The 26548-nt window shown below is 45.8% G+C and overlaps 1 protein-coding gene across 1 annotated transcript in view; it reads right to left on the bottom strand.

Annotated features, from left to right (window-relative positions):
- CACNA1F (calcium voltage-gated channel subunit alpha1 F) overlaps window positions 1-26548 on the bottom strand; it is a 1139147-nt gene that overhangs the window by 512931 nt on the left and 599668 nt on the right. The window contains exons 25-26 of the mRNA XM_069209307.1: window positions 23088-23195; window positions 12355-12407 (exon numbers count right to left, since the gene is read on the bottom strand). Of these exons, the coding sequence (XP_069065408.1) occupies window positions 12355-12407; window positions 23088-23195 (161 nt within the window). The remainder of the gene's footprint in view (window positions 1-12354; window positions 12408-23087; window positions 23196-26548) is intronic.

Raw genomic sequence — 26548 nt, 5'->3', positions numbered from 1 at the left:
TGTTTTGTTAAGGCTTTCCAACCACCTCGGAGATAAGTTTATAGGTGAAAGGTGTCCTAGAGATGCTGCCCTGGATGCCCTCGATGACCCACTCTGTATAGTGACCACTGGACCTTGGTGAGGTAGAGCAGTCTCGGAAGTCTGTTGCAGTCCTGTCGATGACTTCTGAGAGGGGCTGGTACGTAGCGCAGCTCTTTGTGCGACAGGTGTCACTGGTGAGGGTTGTCTCGACGTTGATCGACGTTGCACTGTTGTCGACGGAGATCTGCGAGTTCCTGACGTCGAGCGAGGCTTACACGGCTTCTCAGGTCTCAATGTCGAATGCCTTGACGACGACTGGCGGGCCGTTGTAGGGACATGCTCTGACGTTGAATGTCTTGATGTCGAGCTATGGGCCAACGGCAACGAGTGTCTCAACGCCGCATGATGCCGGGACTTCGACCTTGTTCTCGATGTCGACTTCGACATCGGATGTACTGACGTCAGACAACGGCGACTCGTCTTCGACGGCGTATGAGCCCTTATGTGCCTGCTCGACGTCGATCGGTGTGTGACCATCAACGGAGATCTATCTCGATGAGGGAGTTGAGCCTTAGACATCACGTCTCTCGACGTCGCTTGAATTCCTGTCGACGGCGGTGTACTCTTCGAAATCTGGTGAAGCGACGATGGAAGGGATGACGCTGACAGTGAACAGACAGAAATTTTGATTTTGACGTTGACCTGGCTCGCTGCTTCTCAGAAGAGTCTTTAGAATTCTTCCTAGGGAGAGAGGAGGATGAAGTCTTCTCTCTTTCATGTAGACAAATCCTTTCTCTGTCCTTTAGAGTTCTTTTGGACAGATTCTTACAATGTCTGCAGGTGTCAGGGCAGTGACTCTGAGGCAAGCATACTATGCACACAGAGTGTGGGTCTGACTAGGCCTTCTTCTTCCCACAAGAAGGACATTTCACGAAAAGTGAAGGCATTTTGTGAGAAAAACGTTGTCACTCTACTCAGACAATCAGGGGAGCCGTTGAGTAAAACAGAGAAAAAATATTTTTAGACAATTTTTCTGGCCAAATAACCTGAAAAATGAGAGCTCAATGCTCTGGGATCATCACAAAAGGAGCCAGAAAAAAGAACTGACCTAACTGTGAACCAACTGTAACTGCACTCTCACCCCTGAAGCATGGTGGGATACTGGAGGTGCTCAGGGTCTTAAAGGCACGGTGCCAGTTTTTTGATTCTGCTGTGTTAACCTGCATGCAGCCTATTGGCTAATGATGCTCTTTTATTTTCAATGTAGTTTTTTCTATTTTATTATAGATTTCTTATACTTTCTATACCTTATACTTGGATTATAAAAAAAATTCTACCTTTAATTGAAGGTTTTATTTTAAAAAAAAAAAAAGCATTTTTAGCCTGTTTTCTCAACATAGACTGCATAACTGTTTACACATGAATATTTTCCATTGGTATTGAAATTCTCTACTAGAGTATTATTTTTCAAATGCTTTCACATATATATGCATGTGTGTTTGTATATGCTCCGGGGTTCCCGCACGTGGGCCGGGAATATTCAGTGTTTATGACTATTGATGAGGATCTCCTGGAAGAGAACCAGCATTTCTTGTTCTCTCATGATGCAAATAGATCTAGGATGGGCTTGCCCCATGTTTGAAATATGGTATCCAGGACTCGCTGGTTTAGTTCCCACTCGTGACAGCTATGGGTAGTTCTGCTCAAGGTGTCTGCTAGAGTGTTGTGAACTCCTGGAAGATGCTCTGCCTTTGTGGTCACTTGATGACTTAAGGGGTCATTATGACCCCGGCGGTCAGAGCTAATGTGGCGGTAGTACCGCCAACAGGCTGGTGGTACTTTCTGCCACATTATGACATTGGAGGGTTGGCTGAAGCCAACCCACCAATGTACCACTCCGACCGCCATATCGGAAGCAGCTGCCTGGCTGGAGATGAGAATCTCCATTCCGGCAGCCGCTTTTGTGCTGCCGGTGGTATTATGTCCATGCCTACCGCCATGGTTTTCGTGGTGTTCGTAACGCCATGAAAACCATGGCGGTGGGCCCTATCATGGACAGGGAATTCCTTCCCTGTCACTGATAGGAGGCCCCTCCCCCCCAACACTCCCCAGACACCCCCCACCTACATCCACGCCCCCCAAAACACACAGACACACACTCATCCACACATACATACAGATGCAAACATTAATTCACGCACACACATCAAAACATACACGCAGAATGCATTTCCATTTCCATACATACACGCACTCACACACATTCATACACGCACTCACACACATTCATATACGCACGCAAACAACACTACACACACACTCGCATGCACGCATACACTCACACATACATGCACATAACCCCACACACACACACAACGCCGCCCACCTCCTCCCCTGTCGGAAACCCGACTTGCCTGAATCCAGGGGGTCTTCCAGCAGGGGACAGCACAGGGCGCTACTACTGCCAGCAGTGCCCGGCAGCAGAACACCACCAGGCTTTATTATTTAACATAATATGGCTAGCGCGTCTACTGGCGTGGCGCTGCTGGTGGTAGCAGCCCCACCTTGCCGCCATCCGCCAGTGTGGCGACAGCCGGATTTCCACCCTTCTTGTGGCGGAAATCCGGATGTGGCCATAATATGGCGGACGGATGGTAGCCGCATCGATGGTCTTTTGGCGGCCGTCGCCGTGGCGGTAGGCAGTTTTTACTGCCATTCTCAAAATGAGGGCCTTGGTGCCCACTGCCAGATAGACTGAGCTTCATGGGATAGAATCTGGGATTTTGTATCTCCCTGTTTGTTGAGATAATGCAAGCACATTGTGTTGTCTGTTTTTTTCAACAGAGGACCCTTGAATTCTCAGTAGAAATGCTTGAAGAGCTAAGGAGATTGTTCTGAGCTCGAGGAAGTTGATGTGAGCTTTGACTGATCCAGGGTCCACCTGCTCTGAATCGGGAGGTCATGCAGATAAGATCCCCACCATTCTAGAGAAGCGTCTGTTGTAATGACGTATTCAGAAATGGGAGGAAGAAATGTGAGACCTGCAGAGGAACTGTTGGAGTTTGTCCACCAGGAAAAAACCTCTTGCATGAGAGGTGTGATCTGTACAATATCGTCAAAATGTCCCTCCGACTCGAGCCACTATGCGTCCAATTGTTCCTGGAAGGGCCACATCTTGAGATGAGCATGAGGTACTAGGAAAATGGCTGATGACATCAGGCAGCATGGAGATTTTATCAGGCAAACTGAAGTGCACCTTCTTTTTGAAAGAGAGCGGGCCAGCGAGGAGAGTTTCTGTTGTCTATGGACAAGAATGTCTTGTTGAGTAATGAGTCTATAGTGTTGTTAATGAGAGAAGGGACTTCTGGAAATTGACTGTGAGCCCCAGGTTTTGAAAGAGATGAAGACACCTGGCAGAATCCCTCGAAACCTTAATGGAGCTTTTATCAGAAAGTCATTGAGGTAAGGAAAAACTTCAAATGCCTTGCAGTCGCAGGTGGGCTGCCACTTGAGCAAGAGATTTTGTGAATATCTGGGGAGCGGATCAGAGACCGAAGGGTAGGACTTTGAACTGGTAATGTGTACCGGATACTGCGAATCTCAGGTACTTGCGATGATTGAGGTGGGTGGGAATATGAAAATAGGCAACTTGGAGATCGGGACTGGCAGAAAATCTCCATGTTTGAGAAGTTACAGAATTTCCTGGAGGGAAACCATACGGAAAGATTGTTTCTTCAGATACTTGTTCAGTTTCCTGAGGTTGAGAATGGGACACCACTCCCCTGACTTCTTCCTCACAAAGAAAAAATGGGAATAAAATCCCTGTCCCCTTTGAGAGTGTGGAATCTGCTCTATGGCTACTTTTGAGAACATAGTTAAACATTCCTTGTGAAGAAGATGAAAGTGAGATGGGAGGAATTTATTTGGTGGAGTTTGAGGTGGTATTTGAGTAAACTCCAAGGTATGGCCATGTTCGATGAGATCTAGGATCCCATTTGTCCATAGTTATGTTGGACCAGTGATGTAAGTACTGGGAAATTCTGGCACTAAAATTAAAATGTGTATGGGTTGTAGCTGGTACATTGATGTTGTCACTGTTTTCTAGTAGTGTCTCTGGTTGACGTAGGCTGTCTTCTCTCTCTTTGGTTGCATTTTAGCATAGGCTGCTGACGGAGGTGCTCTGTAAGGTTGATGTTGTAGCATAGGCTGCTCATGGATGTGCTCTGTATGGTTGATGTTGTTGGTAAGCTGGCCGAAAGGACTGCTGGCAGGGTTGGCATCTCTGATATCCTCCATGGTAAGAGTAGAAGCCACAGCCACACATTACACAAATAGGTGTTTTATGGTACTGGAGGGCCCAAAGAGAACAACATGTCTCTGTGTCAGTCTTTATTGCATGCAGAGCATCATCAACATGTTTCCCGAACATAAAACTGCTGTTGAAAGGCATCTCTAGTATTCCTGTCTGAACTTCAGGGCGGAATGATGTAACCTTAACTCAACCCTGTGGTCGAAGAACAGCAGATCCCGCCAACTGCCGGAAGCCTATGGATGCTATATCCATAGCAAATCAATGATCTCAGAGGCCACTTTTTCACCCTCCTGTAAAATCTGTGTAGCTTTAGTTTTCTTATCCTCTGGCAGAAAATCCAAGTATGCAGCAATATCTGACCACATTTGATGATCATATCGGCCTAGGATGGGCAGAGAATTGCGGCTCGGACAGTTGTTCCTGACATCAGTGTGAATCTTTTGCCCATATTGTTCAAACGCCTGCCCTCTTCATCAGGCGGAGAAGTGATAGGCGTAGCAGGGTTTTTGGTCCTGCGTTGCACAGCCCGAGAGATGACTGAATCAGATCTAGTATGTCCTATTAAGCACGCTGGCGAATCATCTGGTGCTTTGTATTTCATATAATTCTGGAAAGAACAGCAGTAACAGTCACTGGTGATTCCATGATTTTTATGCTCTCTTCCCGTATGTGGTCCATAATTGGTATAGCTTTGACTGTTTTTCTGGACTGATCCTCAAAGGCACATAAGAAGCAATGCAACATTGTGGAGTCATTCTAGGAACAGGAGGTGAAGGCGGACTCTCTAGAGACTTAGGTGCAGATGTTACTATTACCGTAGATGACTGATGCCCTCAACTGGTGTTTGAAAACGCACCTCATAATCCTTAAGCATGCTTTGTAAATCCTGCACAAGGGTACCCAGGACCTGCACCATGTCTGGAGTTGGTGGGGGCACATAAGGATGGTACCACCTAACACAGTGATGGGTTTGGTAAAAAAGCTCATATTATTCTTGTTCAGCCTCATCATCCTGATACTTTATGTGCAATTCTGAGGGTCTGTGAGCTGTACCAAACATTCCCTGGTCTTCATCAGAGTCCTAGATGTCCAGTAAGTGACTGGGCATTAGTGGTGATGCATCAGAGGATGTTGTGAATGAAAGATGTACCTGGTGAGGCGAAGACAGAAGTGTAAAGTTGTGGTCGGACCTTTATCTTTAGTTGCCGGCGACAATGTTTCTGAAGTCTTTGTCATTGTCAATGACAATTTTGACACAGTTTTGTCTTTTTTGAGACTGGTTCAGGCAAAGATCTAGTTTTCATAGAAATGGCTACAGAAGGTGTAGAAGGCTTGGATTTTGAGTTTGAAGGAGGCATTTTTGTCTTTCCTGATGGGAAGAGCCTTCTGTAGATCCATGGTTGGTAGTTTTTAAAGCTTTTTTACTGTGTTGAGGGGTCATGGTGAGACCTTTTCCTCTTCCTGGAAGTTTGTGAGGAGATGGAGCACTCACTACTTTCCTCTTCAGAAAGTACAACAGGTGTAGACTTTACTTTATGTAGCCATAATACCAGTATCTCCTCACGGTCTTTGAGCATTTTTGAAGAAAAAGTTCTAGTTCTGAAAATCTTGCAGGCTCTCACCCTGTGGGCTGGATGAAGGCAATATATGCAGTCCTTATGAGGATCTTCGGAATGGAGCCTTTTCTTACCACAGGCAGCACAAGGTCTAAAGAGTCCCTTCTTGACATATTCTGACATACTGGAGCAGAGAAATAGATGTTTGAAGATCAGCAAACCCGAAGAAACTGAGCGGAGCTCAGGGAGACTTCTTCACACACGATGTGCGGTGAAAATCTGAGGGAACATGCCTCTGTTGGGAGTTTCCTAAAGGGTGCTGTCACCTGATAGGTCATTGTTCAACTTTGGTCCTTTCAAAAAAAAAATAAGGACATAGATAGGCTAGTAAACTGAACCTTGGATTCCCTTAAAAGTCTATTATACTGACATATAGGCCCATATTTATACTTTTTTAGCGCCGCATTTGCACTGCTTTTTGACGCAAAAACAGTGCAAACTTACAAAATATAATTGTATTTTGCAAGTTTTTGGCGCTTTTGCGTAACAAAATGACGCAAATGTGGCGCTAAAAAGTATAAATATGGGCCATACTGCTTACTATGATACCATGGGACTCCAACTTCAACGACGGGGAATGATTCAAGCATGTGAATCTATGAAAGATACCCCAATACTGGAGAATGTTTGCTTCTGTCACGGAGGGTGTGAACTGTTCTTAATTAGTCAAATTAGTTAAATAGCATTACAGGCTGTGTCATAACTACAGACTGAAAGCACCTATGAAAGAAATTAGTCAGCACATCAGAACCTGGGGTTTTATTAGGCTCTAAGGGCCAGATGTAGGTAAGTAAGAAATTGCGACTTGCAATTTGCGAGTCATAGCGACTCGCAAATTGCAATTCGCAATCCGAGATTCAGAAAGGTGTCTCAGACACCTTCTGCGACTCGCTATGGGGTCGCAAAGACCCACCTCATGAATATTTATGAGGTGGGTCACAGTTTGCGACCCCATAGCGAGTCTAGGCACTCACGGGGATGGTGGCCTGCTGGAAAACGAGCTGCAAAAAGAAAAAAATCCAAAACCATTTGGTTTCGGTTTTTTCAGAGTAGGCAGTGGTCCATAGGACCGCTGCCTGCCCTGAAAAAATATTTTTGTGGGCATTCACAAAGGGGAAGGGATCCCATGGGGACCCATTCCCTTTTGCGAATGAATTACCATCCACTTCAAGTGGATGGTAACTGCGAGTTGGTTTGCGACTGCTTTCGCTGTCACAAAGCAACCCTACATCGCGATGCGGTCGCAAGTAGGAAGGGAACACCCCTTCCTATTTGCGAGTCAGAATCACATTTTGCGAGTCGGTACTGACTCGCAAAATGTGATTCTGCATCGCGTTCAGCCTTTTGCGCCTTGCAAACTGCGTTTTTTGCCGTTTGCGAGGCGCAAAAGGCTTCCTACATCTGGCCCATTATGTTTAATTGCTGTGATACTTTATCTGCTGTGGTTTCTGCCTCAATGACCTATTCTAGGAGATAATGAAGGCAACTGAAGATATGAAGGCTTCTTGATTTGTCCAGACAACAGAATCTGCAGAAAAGATGCTCTTATGGTATTTTCTACAGATTTCCCATTTCCCTTGCGGACCCTGCTGGAGAACATCCCTGAAGTCTTTAACATTATAAATTCTATGTTTGATGGCAGACGTCTTAAGAAGCCTTATACAGAATGTCAGCTTTGTTGGCCCTTTTGTAAAATGTTTGTTTGAAGCATAGGGGTGTCTTTTCTGACTTTTCTGTTGCTAATAGATTCAAATGACCACTTAGGGAAGTTCGAAATCTAAAGATCCTAGGCAATCTAGCAGGCCTATACCTTGCTTCTTCTACTTAAAGGTCTGCATTTAATTTTTGTTAAATTCCAGTTTCTTTTTTTGCTCTGCCCCTGCTGCTACTCATTGGCCTTTACTAACCACTTTAAATGAATCTCACAGGGTGAAAAGCAAGACTTCGCCTGAGCCATTATTTTCAAAGTATTCATTAATGCCTTCTCTTTAAAAGGGATTCATATAACCTCCAGTTATCACTTTTGTTAAGCCTCAACCCCATGTCAACCTCTTATGTAAGTGCTGCATGAACTAATAGTGCCATCACTGCTATATCTATCCTAATAGTGGCTTGAGAATTTGTTGGAAGCTCCAAGCTTGATTTGTCCAAGAGTAGTACCTATGAACATGTGAAACATATGTAATGTCCCATTTCAGGAGCACGCTTCCACTATATGTCGGACGGGCCCTGTTCCTGTAGTTTTCCCCTAATGATTCCTGAAGATATTTTAAGGGTGGCAATCTAACGTACCAGGCTAAAGTCTCTCAACCATATTAGTTCTCTCAGGACCCACTCTTGTACTTTGCCAATCAGTCAAGAGGGGGTGCGTCTGGACTACATTCAGGGCATATGTAGCTAAGGTGGTTATTTCCTTCCCCCCAGGTCTGCTATTACACAGACAAACCACCATTCTTGGAGTGCGATGCAGCCTTTTTCATTGTAAAGTCAATATAAGTAGGAAACAATACCATAGCCCCTTTCCTCTCTGCCTCTGCTTTGGCACAGTTCTCTGTGGACGGAGCTTGTTCTACATCTTGGGGCCATCACTGTTAAGGAGGTGAGTTTCCTGTGGGCAGATTGTGTCAGGAAGTTCAAATTTTATTGCTCCCTAAATCCGATGTCTTTTAACAGGAGATTCAGACATTTCACGTTCAGGGCTATTATCTTCACCATATCTGCGTTGCTACTAAAAGCTGCCTTATTTGGTCCTGTACTAACTCTTGGTTGATACATGCAAACATGCTCTATGAATATGCACCTTCCCTCCTGCATAAACCATCTCAACTAAAGAAGAAGAACCTCACATATCTAGTTTGAAAACAACCCTCCTGGGAACGGATTAGATGCATCATTGGCGCATTTGTGAAACACATCATAGCCAAAAATGCTCTCTGGAACCACCTCCCTGTGCTCCTACCCCCGGCTCCGTTACTTACCACCACAGGAGGTGGTTGACTCGTGCAATTTCAGTGAACGATTTAGGATTGTGAAGGTAACTCGATATGTAACTTTACAGCCCCTCCTTTCAAGCTGTCTGTGTGGAATTCCTTAGTGAACAGGGTCTCTCCCATTTGTCTTTTGCTTTAATGTTGCTTCTTGTATTCCTGGATTATATTAGCTGGAGGTGTCTGTAATTTCTTAGGCTTCATTCTCTTCTTCCAAAGTGTGACTCATGTAGGGTTTAGAGTCTGACTGGAACCACAGCACCACTGGGAAGGTCCATGTCCAATGGATCTGTCTCCACTGAAGTTCTAGGGATAGTGAAGGTATACCACACTGAGGCGTTTTGATTTCCTCACCTCTCGTCTAACACTGTCCATACACTAGGAAGATACCAGTTTCACTAACATATCTTGAGGCAGAAACCATGGGCCTTTTCTTAGAGCTTGCAAAATCTGAATTTCAAAATTCTGGTGCTCACACTGAATTGCGCTGAACAGGTCTAAACAGAACTTCTAGAAGCTTGAGTCTTCTTCTGCCTCTCGTGCATTACAGATCCTGATATTGTACCGGCGCGACCTGTCTTAAAGGGCCGGCACAGTTCTCTTTCAACGTTTTCAGCTCATCTTCAATTGTGAACAAGCGCTGATTTGGAGGTCATCATCACTGGCTGATACAGACTATACCAACTTTGTTATTGAAGACCCTTTCTCTGATAACCTGGATGTCTTGTTTAAATCCGTCATCTCAAACTCATTTTCATAGATCTTTTGGTGTAGTTTTGTCTTGAAGTTCTCCTTGGGGAGAAAGTTAGGCTTTTTACCCATTTTTTCACCATTTCAGGTGTCACAAGGCGGTGGCTGGGGTCTTATTTGAATCTGGCACACATCTTTGCACTTCCACCCACTACTAATTTAAGCCCTTTTGATGTGGTGTTGCCTTTGTCTTTGGCATCTAATGGTGGACCTGAGATCACACATTGAAAAGTGCAGGAGTCACTGGGCTTTTACAATTTGTGTGTTTGGTGCTTTATAAGAATCTGCATACGCATCTTCATTGCAAGACACCTGCCCTTTTTAAGAGTTGTAGTCATAACAGTTACTTCACCAAGTGAAGAAATTATTGTGTGATAGGACAGAGTCTATTCAGTTTCTCCTGGTTTTTCAATTCTCCGGTATAAGGGGAAGACCTTGGTGGGAAATTAGCACAGACCCCAACAACTGAGCAATGAGAGCCATCTCATTCCTGCTAAGAGTGGAGGCACAAACCTCTTTCCCCTCTCACCTCTGTGCTGCCGCTAGGGTTGTTCTTCAATCGAGAGCAGCCTCATTGCGACTCCTCTGTGCGAGACTGCAGACCACAACATGGCCCCACAGCTCAGTCACCCACACTGGCTGCTCTCAAGCAGTTCTCCACCCTCAACTGGGAGCGCCAAGTAGCAGTTTCTGGGTCCTCTGGTTCCACATCACTCTTGAGGGTGCTCTCCTTCCAAAGCCCATCGGGGTTCAGGATGAGAAGAAGGTGCAGGTGAGGGAGCTCACCCCGATGCCATCCTGGCTTGACACTGCCCATTCACTACTCCAGGAGCAGCTTTGTGACCTCTGTTAAGTGTTCCCTGTCCACAGGAGGTACCAGAGCAGGTCATCGAAAGATGACTATGTATAATGTAAACCTCCCTTGTTGTAATGTTACAGACATTTGTACCGCACACGGATTGCCAGTAGTAAGCCCTTGTACAACTGGCAGATGACCAGAGGTACCTTTCCATACCATTCCAAAAATGTCCATCCTACTTTAGTGGCTGAACTCTCCATTGAGTATATATTTAGGGTGCATTGGTCCATCCATGGGACTCTGAGGTGTGACCCTGCTGGTGGGAGGTGGATCTTTGAGTTCATATTTAAAAGATCACCTGTGGATGTTTTACATGGCTTAAGCTGTGTAAGCTCATTGGGCTGTGGTCCCTACTCTAGTTGGACAATAGGATAGGCATGCAATAATTTTTTCAAAAGGACAAACGACTTTCTCAAGTAAGATCAGCATTTGGTTCTCTTTGCAATTCCAAGGTCTGTTCTCTATCAAAATCAGAGATCGGCTGGATCTCGGCGTGCATGAGCGCCTACACAACCCAGAACAGGAACTCAGTGCAACACAGCCATGATCGCCACAGCTGCACTATTCACTGGAGTGCTCCTAAAAGACATTGGTAAAGCAGCAACATGGACCTCCACCCACACTTTTACCAAGCATTACTGCCTCGACATACAGTTGAAAACTGGCACTGCAAGTGGCCAGGCTGTGCTACGCAACGTGTTTCACTAAGGTAAGCCACTTTCCGTGTTTTACTTTTACATTAGTTGTAATACTGCATTTAGTAAATTCAAGAATGTGAATTGATTAAACATCCAGTGATGAGAAGAGAAAAGTACTTCTCTGTAAATACAGTTCTTCAGAATTGTCATCTTTCATAGTCACCCAACCTCCCTACCCCCCCCCCTCCCCAACCCCCTTCATGGGACTACAAAACATTCCTCTTGACAAGCTTTGAAAGTCTGACAGCAGGAGACATCACTGTCCGAAGTTCGGGTGATAAAATGCGGTGGATGCTCTACACATGGCATATGGCAGTGTCAGATAAATGTCTTGCTACTATGTTAGCACTGACTACCAAGAATTCCCAGCCTGATGATGGGAACTGTGAATCCATGAAAGAGCCAATGCTGGAGAAGAAATGATTTGCTTACCTGTAACTTTGGTCCTATAGCATTGGTATATTTAATAGATTCATTTCTGACCCTCCCTCCTCCCCTTTCATGGGAGTCTATCCTCTCTCACTATTTCTAGGTAGAATATCTAGCAATTGGACGCCTCTGTCAGGACACAAGCTGTGATTCTAGAGTCGTGATTGGCTGAAGTTCGGGTCACACCATGAGGTGGTCTGGTGTATTAACATAGGGCTTTTTTCCTATGCTTTTAACTGTAATGGTGCAATGCTATGTTAGTACTGACTATCATAGATTTTTTAGCCTGATGACAAAACAAATCAAGATTGTGAATATACAAATGATTTAATGCTGGAGAAGGTATGTTTATATGAAATGCTCGTTTTGAAAGTCAATTACTTCTGCACAAATTTATGGAAATTGTATTTTAAAGTCAACTAAAGCCAGAGAGAGGAGGGGCTATGATAACGAGTAAATACATGAAATCTGGTGTCATGGGTTTTGAGTCATCAGGGGGATAGGTAAGGCCACAGAAACAGGAGTCAGTGTGAGCAGAACACAACTGAAAACAGAACAAGGCAGGGACGGGGACAAGAAATATAGGAATATGTCACTGAGTACAGGACAGAGGAGGGTAGACTGTGGAGGACACGCCTGTTGATAAGAACAGCAGGCGAGGTGCAGAGTCCTGGTTACCCACTTGCACTCCTCTGGCATGTGTTTCGCCTCATCAGTACAACTGAAGAATTTGCCCTGAAAAATAAAAACAGGGTTTTCATCGGACGTTATGACCTCAGTGCTAGCAATGCACAGATCAGCATCTGCAGACTTTTACCCTAGAAAAATGGCTTGCTTGTCCCTGAATTCATAAAACATTTTATGCTGCGTCTGAATGTTTCCTGGCCTTTCTCTTCTTTTTTCCCAATACTTTCTGCTTTTTGCTTATTCTCTCCTGTCTTTCCCTTGCCTGTTCTGGTTACTTCATGCTTCACCTGACTTATTTATTTAAGCGGCTGGAATAGTACATTTCAGAACGCTAAGACTGGCGTGAGGAAGATGAGGGGCAAGAACCTGAGCAATGCACTGGAACCATCAGACATTAAAATCTGCGAGCAAGCTTGGGCCACTGATGTCTTGAGGCTGAGCAGCCTGGTGTGCTTTCAAAGCTTTTCTGAACTTCACATGGTCAGGCTCATGCAGGAAGAGGTCCACAGTGAGCTCAGAGATGCAGACACTATGAGTCAGGGACGTAGAAAGACTGTAGTCTCAAGAGGCGGTGTGGTGCCAGCCCAAGGAGTTTTTGTTGATTAATAAAATGAGAGAGGCAGCCTGGTGCCAGGCCACAGATATCTTGGTAAGTTGGTTGGAGAGGCATCTTTGGGTTGGTCACAGCTCCCAAGCCACTCCACGGCCTTCCTGCCTGCTGCTGACAGCTGTCCACATTCCTAGGCCTGACTGCAACAGCTCTGCCCGCATTCGTAAGCCTCATTGCGACAGCTCCACCCACATTCCTGAGCCTGAATTGTGACATCTCCGCCTGCATTCCTGAGCCTGATTGGGATAGCTCCGCCCACATTCCTGAGCCTGATTGGGATAGCTCCGCCTGCATTCCTGAGCCTGATTGGGATAGCTCCGCCCACATTCCTGAGCCTGATTGCTTCTGCTGATGCCCCTGCTGACACCACCTTAGCGCCACTGCCGTGCCGCAGGTGCGCCAAAGGCAATCCCATCTGCGCCCGGACCGTGCACAGTGCCAGGCCCCCTGGTCCTCCCACCACCCACTGCTACACCACCAAGGAGGTCCAGGCCCTGAACGTCACACACCCCATCAACAGCTGCTTCACAGCCTATCAACGAAAGGGCCCTTCACCTGCCTACACTACAGTTTCTCCTGCAACGTGGGCCAACATGCGCACACTAACGCCCAGATTGCACCCACACAGAAGACTATGAACAATCAAGCACTACTCCAGTGCATCCTGCTAAACACCTGCTCCGTATGCAAACACGCCACAGAAATCTGGGACACTATCACCACCCACGACCCGGATGTCGCCTTCATCACTGAAACATGGCTAACACTCTCCTCAAACCACATCACCATGGCCACCCCTGATGGCTACAAGATAATACACCAAGACCACACCAACAAACATGGCGGGGGCATCGCCATCATCTTCAAGGAAACCATCCAATGTACCATCACCGACGATGACCTAAAGCCCCTCATGGACCACCTCAACTTCTGACTCCACACCGATTCCAACACCACCACGCGAGGAACTCTCGCATACAGACCCCCAGGACCACCCCCAGCCTCTGTTACGCCATCGCCAACCTCATCACTTCATTCACCATTGACTCCCTCCACTACGTCCTACCCAGCGATCTCAATTTCCACCTTAACAACACCAACTCCACTTCCCTTATAGAGAACGTCAGCAACATAGGCCTCACCCAACCGGTCGCCAAACCCAACCACAAAGCTGGACACATACTGGATGCCATCTTCACTTCCAGCAACAGAATCAGTTTCACCCACGTGACTGAACTCATCTGGACTGACCACATCATCATCCACTTTACCATCCCGCTTCCCAGCACACACCTCCAAGCACCTCAACCAAACCCCCCCCTCCCCCCCCCACTGAAGCTGGGGCAAGGTAACCAAGACTCTATGGGCACAGGCCCTAGGCACCCCACAACCTGAGCCCACTGCAGATCTCGACCTCAACTAGGCCGTCAAAAACGTCACTACCTGGATCACCAAATCTGTCGACAGAGTCGCCCTGCTGAAACCAGCTAAAGACAACAACAGCTCCAAGCCAGTGAGATGGTAGACTCCGGAGGTCAGAAACTCCAAACGCGACTGCCACCGACTCGAGAAACAATGGCACATGACCAAGGACCCTTCCGAAAGAGCTGCCTACAAGGCAACTACCACCACATCAAGACAGCAAAAAGAGCAGCAATCACTGCCCGCGTCGACACCGCATCCAACCACATGAAAGACCTCTAAATCATTAAGGAATTCTCTAACTCAAAAGCCACAGAGTCGACTATGAAAATGAGTTACTTACCTGTAACTGCAGTTCTCCAGTATTGGTATCTTTCATAGATTCACATGCTTGAATCATCCCCGTCGTCGAGGTGGGAGCCTCACGGTAAACTTAAATACATAAAGCAGTAAGTCAGTAAAAGTAAAACCAGTAGGCCCTAGTAGGCCTCATAGGGTATTTTACAGTCTATCCACTTTGTTTTGTGAAAAGACCCAAACTTCAGTATCAACCAATCAGGATTCAGCCCCTCCCAAACACTCCCAACAGAGGCTGAATTCCCTCAGATTTTCTAGGAGGAGTGTGAAGTTTAATATCTGTATAACAGGGGAGCCTCTGAGGGGAGGAGGGTGGGTCGCATGTGACTCTATGAAAGATACCAATACTGGAGAACTGCAGTTACAGGTAAGTAACTAATTTTCTTCTCCAGCATTGGATCTTTCATAGATTCACATGCTTGAATCAGAATAACGAGCAGTAATGTTTTCTTAATTAGTGAATTACATTGACTGTAATTCTATCGTAATTTTATAAGTGATGTGATTCACCTTAGTTCAGCTTTAAAAATCCACATACATATGAATATATCTATATCGATAAACATCCGAATAGAAGAGCAATAACAGGTGTGTGGCCGAAAATCCTGACACAATCTGTGTTATTATTATGAAGACTACGACAAATTAACGCAGTATAACAAGGTGAACAATCTGAAGCACAAAATTAGAGTAAAACACACTGTAGCTATTAACGAGACTAAGAACCAATAACGAACATACCTCGAGTGTGGTGGTGGGATGTGTAAGAGGCTCACCTTAACGAAATAGATGCCTCAGCACTGCCTGTCCCACTGCTGTATCGACATTGTTAGTTTCCTCTAGACAGTAATGCCTCGTAAATGTGTGCTGGCTGGACCATGTTGCTGCTCTACAGATGCTATGTAGTGGTACACCTGCAAAGAGTGCAGCTGAAGTGGCTACCGATCTTGTAGAGTGGGCTCTCACCTTGGTGTGGAGCGGTTTTCCTGCTTTTGAATGGCAGAATTTAATTGCCAGGCCAATCCATCTTGCTATAGTCTGTTTGGACACCGCGTGCCCCTTTTTTGTTCCGCCGAATGCTACAAATAATTGATCCGACTGGCGGATGGCTTGAGTTTTCTGTAGATAAAACTTTAAACATCTTTTGATATCAAGAGAATGTAATGTTTTTTCCGCTACTGTTTGCGGATTTGGAAAAAAGGTTTTTAAGATGACTGGTTCATTTAAGTGAAACATTGAAGGAACTTTCGGGATGAATTTAGGATTTGTTCGCAGGATGACACCTGAGTTTGTGAATTGGAGGAAAGGCTGTTTGACAGTGAAAGCCTGAATGTCACTGACTCTTTTTGCTGAAGTAAGAGCTAGCAGTAACGCTGTTTTCCATGAGATGAATTTTAGGTCAGCTTTGTGGATCGGCTCAAAAGGAGCTTTCATGAGCTGCATCAACACAACATTCAAGGACCATAGTGGTGGAGGCTTTCTAACTGTCGGGAAGACCCGAAAAAGGCCCTTCATAAATTGTTTGACAATTCTTGTGGAGCACAATGAGAGTCTGTCCGGTGATCTGCGGTATCTGGAGATTGCTGCCAGATGTACCCGAATGGAAGAATATGCAAGTCCTGATTTTGCCAGGAGCAGGAGATATGGAAGTATCTGTTCTGGAGTAGAGGACAAAGGATGTATATCTTCTGCTGCACACCATATACAAAAACGTTTCCATTTAAGTTTATAGGTTTTGTTGGTAGTGGCAGCTCTAGCTTTTGCTAAGATGTCTCCACACTCCGGGGGAATGTTGAGATTCAAGTATTCATTGTATTCAGGAGCCAAGCCGACAAATGAAGAGACGATGGATCTGGGTGTCTGACTTGTCCCTGGTGCATCGTTAAAAGAGTCGGACTCTGTCTGAGTCGTAGATGTGGTCGTTCTGAGAGCATGAGGAGCTCCGTATACCAGACTTGTCTGGGCCATCTGGGAGCTATGAGCAGAAGGCGACACCCCTCCGCCTTCAGTTTGTTGATGACTCTCGGAATGAGTGGGATCGGAGGAAAAGCGTAGGCATAAACTCCGGACCATCTCATCGAAAACGCATTCCCCCACAAATCTTTTTGGGGAAGCCAACTTGCGTAGAACTGGCATTTCTTGTTCTCGAGAGTGGCAAATAGGTCTAAGTTCGGTTTGCCCCATAATAGAAAAAGGCCGTTGAGAGTTTTTTGGTCTAGATCCCACTCGTGATAAGGAATCACTGTCCTGCTCAGGGTGTCTGCTAGAACATTGGTTTGTCCTGGCACATGCTCCGCTTTGAGTGAAATATTGTGCTTGATGGCCCATGTCCAAATTTGTTGGGCTAGCTTCGAGAGTTGTAGGGATCTTGTGCCTCCTTGCTTGTTTAGATAAAACATGCTGGTTGTGTTGTCCGTCCTGATTAAGACGCTTGAACTTTGTATCTTTGGTAAGAAAGCTTTTAGAGCTAAGTGTATTGCCTTGAGTTCTAGATAATTGATGTGGAGCTGACCCTCTTTCTGATTCCAGATTCCACTGATTTGCAGGTCCTGGCAGTGTGCACCCCATCCTTTGAGGGAGGCATCCGTTGTTACTATGTAACTTGGTGTTTGAAGAAGAAAAGACAGCCCGTTTGACAAATTGGTTAGAGTCACCCACCACCTCATGGTGTTCTTCATTAGAGCCGTTATGCGAATCTTGTCTTCGAAGGAACCGTTGACCTGGGTCCATTGTATGTCTAATTGCTCTTGCAGGGGTCGCATATGGAGCCTGCAATCTGGGACTAGCGGAATGCATGATGATATCATTCCGAGCAATGATTTGTAGATGCGGACTGAAACAAACTTTTTTCTGGATAGCCTGTCTGCCAAGGAGGTTAACTTTTGTTTCCTCTCGTGAGATGGGTACGCTTTGCTGCGGACTGTGTCCAGAATTGCTCCCAAGAAACTCAATTCCTGTTTGGGGTAGAGCTGAGATTTCTGGTAGTTGACTACAAACCCCAGGTTGTGTAACAATTGAAGGCAATAGGAGATATGATTTGTTACTTGCGATTTTGAGGGTGCCTTTATAAGCCAGTCGTCCAGGTAAGGGAAGACCTGGATACCTGACTGGCGGAGATGTGCTGCTACCGGAGCTAACATTTTTGTGAAGATTCTGGGGGCTGATTTGAGACTGAATGGTAGAACCCGGAATTGGAGGTGCATACTTCCTACTCTAAACCTTAGGAATTTGCGATGGTTGCGATATATGGGGATATGAAAATAGGCATCCTGGAGGTCTAGGGATGCCATCCGATCTCCGGTGTTTAACAGGCGCAGGACATCCTGCAATGTTACCATCCTGAACGATTGCTTCTTTAGAAACTTGTTTAGTGCTCTCAAGTCCAGGATGGGGTGCCAGTCTCCTGAGGGTTTCTTTAGAAGGAAAAAACGGGAGTAGAATCCTCTGTTCTTTTGAGATAAAGGGACTGGTTCTACTGCTCCTTTTCTTAGCATTATTCTTACTTCCCTGAGGAGTTGGTTCGGCCTCGGAGGCGGTGGGCCCGATGGAGGAACAATTGGTGGTGTTTTGTGTGAATTCCAGAGTATGACCTCTGGCCACTACATCGAGAACCCATCTGTCCGACCCTCGATGTTGGTTGGTGGGGAAGCTTTGAGATGATCCGCGGGTCATTGCTTCCTGCCTGTATCTCTTCCTCGGGCAGCTCCTCTTCCTCTAGCTGGATGTTTGTAAGCTGTGGCCGGTGGTAATCGATAATGCTGCTGTTGCTGATGGTACTGATGTTGTGATCCTGTGGAGGAAGACGGATATTGTGACCTGTATTGTTGGTATCCACCTCGAAAGGAGTAATTACCTCTACCCCTTGCTCCACGAAAAGGTTGTTTTTTTATATTGCAGGGTACCTAGGGATTTTGCTGTATCGGTATCCGTCTTGATAGCCTGCAACATGTCATCGACATGTTTGCCAAACAAACTCTCTCCATCAAAAGGCATGTCGAGAACACGAGTCTGGACTTCTGGTCTGAATGAAGTAGCTTTAAGCCATCCTTGTCTGCGCAGGACTGCTGCGCCAGCTAATTGTCTAAAGCCAGTGAGAGAAATGTCTATTGCGCTGTCTATTATCTCTGCGGAGACCCTTTCTCCCTCCTGCAAGACCTTTTTTGCTTCCACCTTGACGTCTTCTGGCAGTAAATCTAAAAAGGTAGACATGTCTGCCCACATCTGGCGATCGTACCTTCCCAGGATGGCGAGGGAATTAGCCGCCTTAACCGTGACTGCAGCAACCGAGGAGAATTTCTTACCGATATTGTCTAGTCTCCTTCCTTCTTTGTCTGGGGGAGACGCAATAGGTGTGGAGGGGTTTTTGGGACGTCGCTGAGCCGCCTGTGATATAACAGAGTCAGGTTTCAGCTGTGAGACTAGACAGGCCGGAGAATCATCTGGGGCCTTGTATTTTTTCTCTAGTCTTGGCATTTGTGAAGGCACTGTTGCCGGGTTTTTCATTGCCTTCAAACCCTCCTGCCATAAGAAATCTACAATGGGTATGGCTCTTACAGATTTTTTTGATGGCTCTTTAAAATCGTACAAAAAACATTCGGTTTCATGGGAAACAATTGCAAGGCCAAAACGTTTCGCCGCTCTCTCTATTAAATTATGGAAACCTCCTATGTCCTCTGGAGGAGAATCTACTGGACCTGCTGGCGGTGGAGATGGTGTGGGAACGAGATAATCATCCCATTCACTAGCCGCCAAATCTCTTAGCTTGCCCTCTTCCCTTTCGTCGTCTGACGAGGGGCAAGCTTCCGGAGTTTGGCTAGTTACAGGTATACTAGCCTGTGGCGTTTCGGAAAGATTAGTAGTCTGAGCTTGCCGAGGTGTCTGGTAGCTCTGAGGTCTAGGTGGCGTGGACTGAGTTGATGGTGGAAATCTTTTATAGTAGTCCTTCAACATATATTGTAGATCTGCCACTAATGTGCTAGGCATAGCAAGGGGCGATGGTTGTTCTGTCTGTGGATAAGATGTTGAGGCATAACTAGGCTGGTAATGTTGATCCTCTTCTTCATCAAACTCTTGGCATTTGACATTGAGTTGGGACGGGCTACTAGCTGCCCCAAACATTCCTTCGTTTTGAGAGTATGCATCATCGTCATCATCGTCTAAAAGATGTTGCGGTGGGTATGGTAACACTTTACTTGGTGAGGTATGCATCGGCAGAATATCAGACGCCTTGTCCCCTATATTAATAAGTGAAAGGGGTAAGAATCTGGTGGAGTCGTCCTGATGGTATGAGGAATGGTGTGGCGAAGTATCCAGGTAGGTGGATGGTTTGTAACCTGTTAGTGCTGTGGAAGATATAATCGTCGACGGTTCCCTCGTCGACGGCTCTCTCGTCGACGGCTCCCTCGTCGACGGCTCTCTCGTCGACGGCTCTCTCGTCGACGGCTTTCTTGTCGACGGTTCCGTCATTGACGGCGTCTCCTTTGTCAACGAATCCTTCGTCGATGGTCCCTTCGTCGACGGGTACTTTATAGACGACGGTCGTTTCGCCGACGTATCTGGTGTAGATGCCGTCGTCGGCAGTGCCTTTTTAAACCTCATTGAGAGGTGCTTCGTAGATGGGAGTGCCCTGGTTGATTGGTGAACCCAGGAGGCCTCCGCTGTCGACGATGTGGTTGCCGACGAAGCTTTCTTGAAAAATTTTGCTGTAATTATCGTCGCCGATGACAACGGCGACGACGTCATAATCATTGGTGAGGCTGGTGTTGTGAACGACGACGATACCGTGGTCGCTGTTACCGTCGACACAGTCGTCGACGGGGTGGTTGTCGACGGTTGTTTTTTCACCGAAAAGAGTTTTTCTGGCTCTTTTTGTGGTGACAGAGACAGGGACGGCTTTTTTGAGGTGCTTTTTCGGTGCAAAGGCGTAGTAGGTTCTGAATGAACCTTTTTTGACCCATGTTTAAATTTCTCTGAGTGGAAAACATCCTTTTTCACTTCAGTAGAGACTTGTTTTGTCTTTTTGGGCACCTTCCTTGGTGGTTCATCCGACCCTCTACTTCTCTCACCTGTTCTTTTCTGAGGGCGAGAAGTCTGTGATGACGCTTCGCTGTCGTCTCAGGAAGGATGTTCTAAGGCTTTCTGTTTTTGCAGCCATAAGAGAAGTCTACCCTCACGGTCTTTGAGGGTTTTTTGACTAAAGGTGCGACAGATTTTGCAGTCTCTCACCTTGTGGTCTGGATGAAGGCAGTAGATACACTTCTTGTGGGGGTCATCAACATGCAGTCTCTTCTTCCCACAGTTGTCACAGTCTCTGAACAGACCCTTCTTTGTCTTTTCAGACATATTAAAGCTGTAGCTAGTTTCCTGAGAGAAAAAACAATCTTCAGTCAGAGAATAGGAAAAAAACTGAGCAGAGCTCAGGGAGACTCCCTTCACACGACCTGCGGTAGAAAATCTGAGGGAATTCAGCCTCTGTTGGGAGTGTTTGGGAGGGGCTGAATCCTGATTGGTTGATACTGAAGTTTGGGTCTTTTTCACAAAACAAGGTGGATAGACTGTAAAATACCCTATGAGGCCTACTAGGGCCTACTGGTTTTACTTTTACTGACTTACTGCTTTATGTATTTAAGTTTACCATGAGGCTCCCACCTCGACGACGGGGATGATTCAAGCATGTGAATCTATGAAAGATCCAATGCTGGAGAACCACCCATCCCAGGAACTCTGCGACTACTTCCGCAACAAGATCACCACCATATACAACAACTTCGACCCCCAACCCTCCACCTCCTGCCTAGACAACATCTCTCAAGTAGTGAACATCAGCCACATCATAACCTACAGGTCCCCGATTACCACACAGACCACTTAGCCATCATGTCATACATCCACTCAGAGGCACCCACTGACCACTGACCTCACTGGCTTTTCGACCTCGGAGCCAATACTAATAGCATGGAACTTACCTGCATCCTCAACACCTGCATCTCCATGGCAACCTTCCCAGATGAATGGCAGCATGCAGAGGTCAGACCCCTCCTAAAGAAATCCTCGGCCGACCCCAGCGACCTTAAAAACTACAGACCAAACTCCCTGCTTCCATTCCCGGCCAAGGTGCTCGAGAAAGATAGCAATCAACAGCTCTTTGGGAAGAAGACCTCAGTAAGGGACCACAGCAGAACCTGGACCAACGCCCGCTCCATCAGACCACGCACAAAACCTCTGCATCATCCTCGACTGCCAACTATCCATGAAGCGACAATTAAACTCAGCCACTTCCTCCTGCTTCTAAATCGTCTATATGCTCCACCGAATCTTCAAATGGATCCCTATCAACACTAGAAAGTCAGTCGCCCTGGTCACCAGCCGCCTCGACTATGGCAACGGTCTCTATGCCGGAGTGTCCTCCCAGCTACGTAAAAGACTCCAGATTCTACAGAACATCACAGCCAGACTCATCCTCAACCTCCCCAAGCACTCAAGCATCACCCCACACCTCACGAACCTTCAAAATCCTCACACTTACATACAAGGCTCTCCACAACCTAGGGTCGTCCTACATCAACCATCGACTGAGCTTCCACGTCCCAGCAAGACTACTATGCTCTGCCTCAGAAACCTGGCACACATACCCCCATCCATCGCAGCTGCAGCAGAGGCCGCTCCTTGAACAGCCTGCCCCTCCACCTCCGAACAGCTCCCTCCCTGGGGGACTTCAGAAGGAGACTCAAGTCATGGCTTTTCAGCAGGGACATGGCACCCTCAACGCCCAGATACCGTTAGGGGTGATAGTGCTGCGCTTTACAAATGCTATGACTGATCGGATGCCAGCCCAAGGAGAGCTCTCTGGCCCAATTATATGAGAGGCAGTCTAGTGCATCAGGATATAAACGCCTCCTAACAAATGTTCATAATGCTGAGTTCAGTTGTGTGGCATAAATGGGGTCTTGATTGGTCTAACTTTGCCTCTCCTGCTGGCTTTTTACCTCTTCTTAGTTCTGCCATGTCTTTATTTATCCGCTCTACTGTTCGCTCCTTGCCTTTCCTGTCCTTTTTCCTTATTTTTCTGTTTGTCATATTATTTGATTCATTTTCTGCAACCATACCTACCTGTTGTTATTCCTTGCTCCGCATATGATCTACTTTCTTCTATGATCTTACTGCTCTCTCTTTACTTTTGAAGTCATTATTTCTAATATTCTACCTCTCTCATCTTCACTAACACTGTGCTTATCCCTGTCTTCATCCTCAAAGTTCTGTTTTTTTTTTCTACCTGCAGCTTCTTCTATCTCAACCCTCTACATCCCTCTAGGTGGAGTAGATGGGGGCAATTCTCTTACCTTGAAGAGCTGGACCCCGATGCAGGCAAACATGAACTGCAGCAATGTGGTGACAATCATGATATTTCCGATGGTGCGGATTGCGACAAATACACACTGGACCACGTGCTAGAAGCAAAAGAGTGCCAAAGGTCATTTCAATATGGAAGACTGCCATTATACTCCACAAACTTTTTTCTATGAACCATAAAACTGATCTTACTGCTTCCCAAAATTCCAGAGACTCTCAAACTGTTTCCTTTACAGTCACTGTTCCTAAACCCAGCATTACCTATTTCACACTGCAACTGGTCACCACACACCAAGGAGTTCTCCACATGTCAAATCTGGATCCATGCCCAAAGATGTCCTCTCATTACCTCAAAATGTCTCCATCATTATCTCCACAAATGTCAAAGATAACTGGACCTATGGAAAAGTCTATTTCATCCAGGCCATGAGGTCAGAGATGAGCTGAGGACGCCATCGAACACATGATCCCTTATCTGATTTACCTTAGGTAGATGGGCTGAGCACAAGGCTGCTCTTAAAGTGAGGCGGAAAATCACTGATACAAGAAGTTCACATTAGCATGGGTATATTTAAAATTACAGAAAACAATGTATTAAAAAATAAATATATATAATGGTGCAAGTTCCTTTAAGAAAAGAATTATGAACGCCTGTCTCAATGGAACCAGGGAGGGGTGAAAGAAGGATGGACAGCTGTCCCGCTTTTAAAGAATTCTAATCAGTATTATTATGCCAATAAAAATACAGTTTTTCTGTTATGTTCAACCACAGTTTCTCCAGTTCACTTTAAAATGGTTAAAAAGTGGAGAAAAAAAATATAATCTTCTTGTGCAAGAAACTGTTTATGGACATAACTATGGTAACATAAACAGCATTTAAAACAGAAACAGCCTTATGTCGGTGCCTGATTTGCACAGCAGCCAACTGTTTTACTAATTTCACCCACGCACAACAGCACTTTGGGTCTTTGATGGGAGACTGTATGCCTCTAGCACTCATATTCTCGCTGTGAGAGCCACAGCTAGATGCAGCTCTGTTCAGTAGGTGCTAAGGCTCCAAGTCAGAGAGTTATGATGAGCTAAAGTAATCAGAGGCAACAGTGCACAGGGTACCTGCAGAAACGGAAGAGGGAGCGAGGATGGAACAGCCGAAGGACCCCATGCTATCTCCACAAATAGGAGCAGACTGGATGCCATGGAGAAACAGAAACACCTTGGGCGTGATCTTCAGAGAGCACCACAAACAGGAGAAAGAAGTGGACCTAGGACAGTATCTATCATGGCAAAGCACCGACCTTTAGATGTCTTTAGTCTTCCATCACTTTCACAAGGAGCCAGTGACAATGCTGGCCTCATTTACCTGTCAAAGAGATGTGGAGATGCAGGCGTCCTGTAATGTCCTCTTAGTTAGTGTATGTGTCCCAGGTACTCCTTCAGCGATCAGGGGTAAAAGCTGAATCAAGTCTTCTTGCCGGAGCTGGTCACTGACTATGGGGGACAGGCACACAACCATCACTCTGTTGAGAAGTTTTTTAATAGGCATACTTGTGGCCGGTGGGCATTCTTCAGGTGCCCCTTCTTCAAGACCACAAAGTGATCTGCTGGAACCCACTTGATCCATGGAAGACAAGGAATGGATTCTTACCTGCAATCCCAGTTCTCTCGCAGGGGAATCTCCATTGCAGTCATAAGCACTGAATCGTCCCATCCACGTGTGCTTTACAATACCTCTTCTTGTGTGTAGATGTTTCGCCTGTCTTCAGGAAGGCCTGGAGAAACACTTAGGAAAGAACATTGGGCAGCCTATACGGAAGGCTATAATGGCCAATTTCTTCAGATTGCTTTTTAAAAAGGGTAATAATACCCATGTTTATGTATACTTAAAGCCAAAATCTTTGGTAGAATGCTGAAATCTCTTTCACAAACCCTTTTTCAAGAAGAGAAAGATGAAGGAAAAAAGGACAGTGTTGCCCTATAGGCTGCCATTAATTGACTGTAAAAATAGCATCTGCACCTGTAAGGGCCAAGAGACCAACAGTATCCCATCATCCCAGCAGGTGGCAATTGCTTCATTTGTTATGGACAGGATGTGACAGTATCAGTTAGGTCCAATAATCACCTCTGTCATCTCCACCGAGGAGGGGGCAGAGTGACTAATTACTCCAATGGCGACTCCCCTGAGAGAGAAGTGGGTTACAGGTATGAAACCATTCCTGCTCTCTCAGGGGATCTTCATTGATAGTCATAAGTACTGAATAGAGTAGCAAGCCCATCCCCACCAACAGCTGTGAAAATGGCAGAGGAGACCAATCGACAAAATCCGGCAAATAAATACCACGTGGAGGCCAGACCCACTTGAGCATCATTTTTAGCATCTGGAATCAAACAGTAATGTTTGGTAAACATATGAATAGATCTCCATGTAGCTGCTTTACAGTTTTCAGCTATAGGGACATTTCACATTAAGGTGGCAGTAGCCACTTTCCCTCTAGTGGAGTGAGCTTTAGGTCAACTGGATAGAACCTCATTTGCTTTTTGATAACATAAGGGAATGTAAGATACTATTAATCAGAAGATGGACTGTTTGGACGTGGCTAGACCTGTATGGACCGGTGCATAGTTTTCAAACAACTGGTCCAACTTTGGGATATCTCTTGTCTAGATAAAACTTTAAAACTTGCCTGACAACTAGAGAGTGCAGAGCCCTTTCAGCAAGTGTGTAAGGACGATTAAAGAAAGTCGGCAAGAAAATCGTCTGATTGACATGAAAGCCCGAAATGACTTTAGGTACGAATTTTGGGTGAGTCCTCATCACTACCTTACTGGAATAAAAAACGGTGCATGATTTGTGGAAACAATGCCTGGAGTTTGCTAACCCTACGTGCTGATGTGATTGCTATGAGGAAAGCAGTCTTCCAAGAGAGATGTTGCAAGGAGGATTTGAAAATGGGTTCAAAAGGGGCCTGTATTGAGGTGAGACAGAACTATGGGCCCGATTTGGAGTTTGGCGGAGGGGTTACTCTGTCACAAATATGACAGAAATCCTGTCCACCCTATTAAAAGTTCCATATGCTATAATCGAATTGTAATGCAGCGGACGGGATATCAGTTACGTTTTTGACAAAGTAACACTCTCCACCAAACTCTAAATCAGGCCCTATAATGAGCTCCCAGGGAGGAAATGGATGCCTTATGGGAGGGACAGCCTCCTTCAACTTCTCTAAAAAAGAGGTTTGTGAAGGACATTATAGAAGAAAATTGTAAGTCAGATTCGGCTAAATGAAGTAAGTACGGAAGAATGACATCTTGGTAGGTTGTTGGATCCACAATCTTGTTAGAACACCAAATGCAAAATCTCTTCCATGTGAATGAATAGGCTGAATGTGTTAAAGGTCGTTTTGAATCACTGAGAATGTTCATGCATTTTTGTGGAAGGATCAGATGCCCATAC

The sequence above is a fragment of the Pleurodeles waltl genome, chromosome 10 (genome assembly GCF_031143425.1).
Source record: "Pleurodeles waltl isolate 20211129_DDA chromosome 10, aPleWal1.hap1.20221129, whole genome shotgun sequence".
Lineage (NCBI taxonomy): Eukaryota > Metazoa > Chordata > Amphibia > Caudata > Salamandridae > Pleurodeles > Pleurodeles waltl.
The sequence above is the reverse complement of the archived record's forward strand: the minus strand, read 5'-3'. Positions and strand labels throughout refer to the sequence as shown.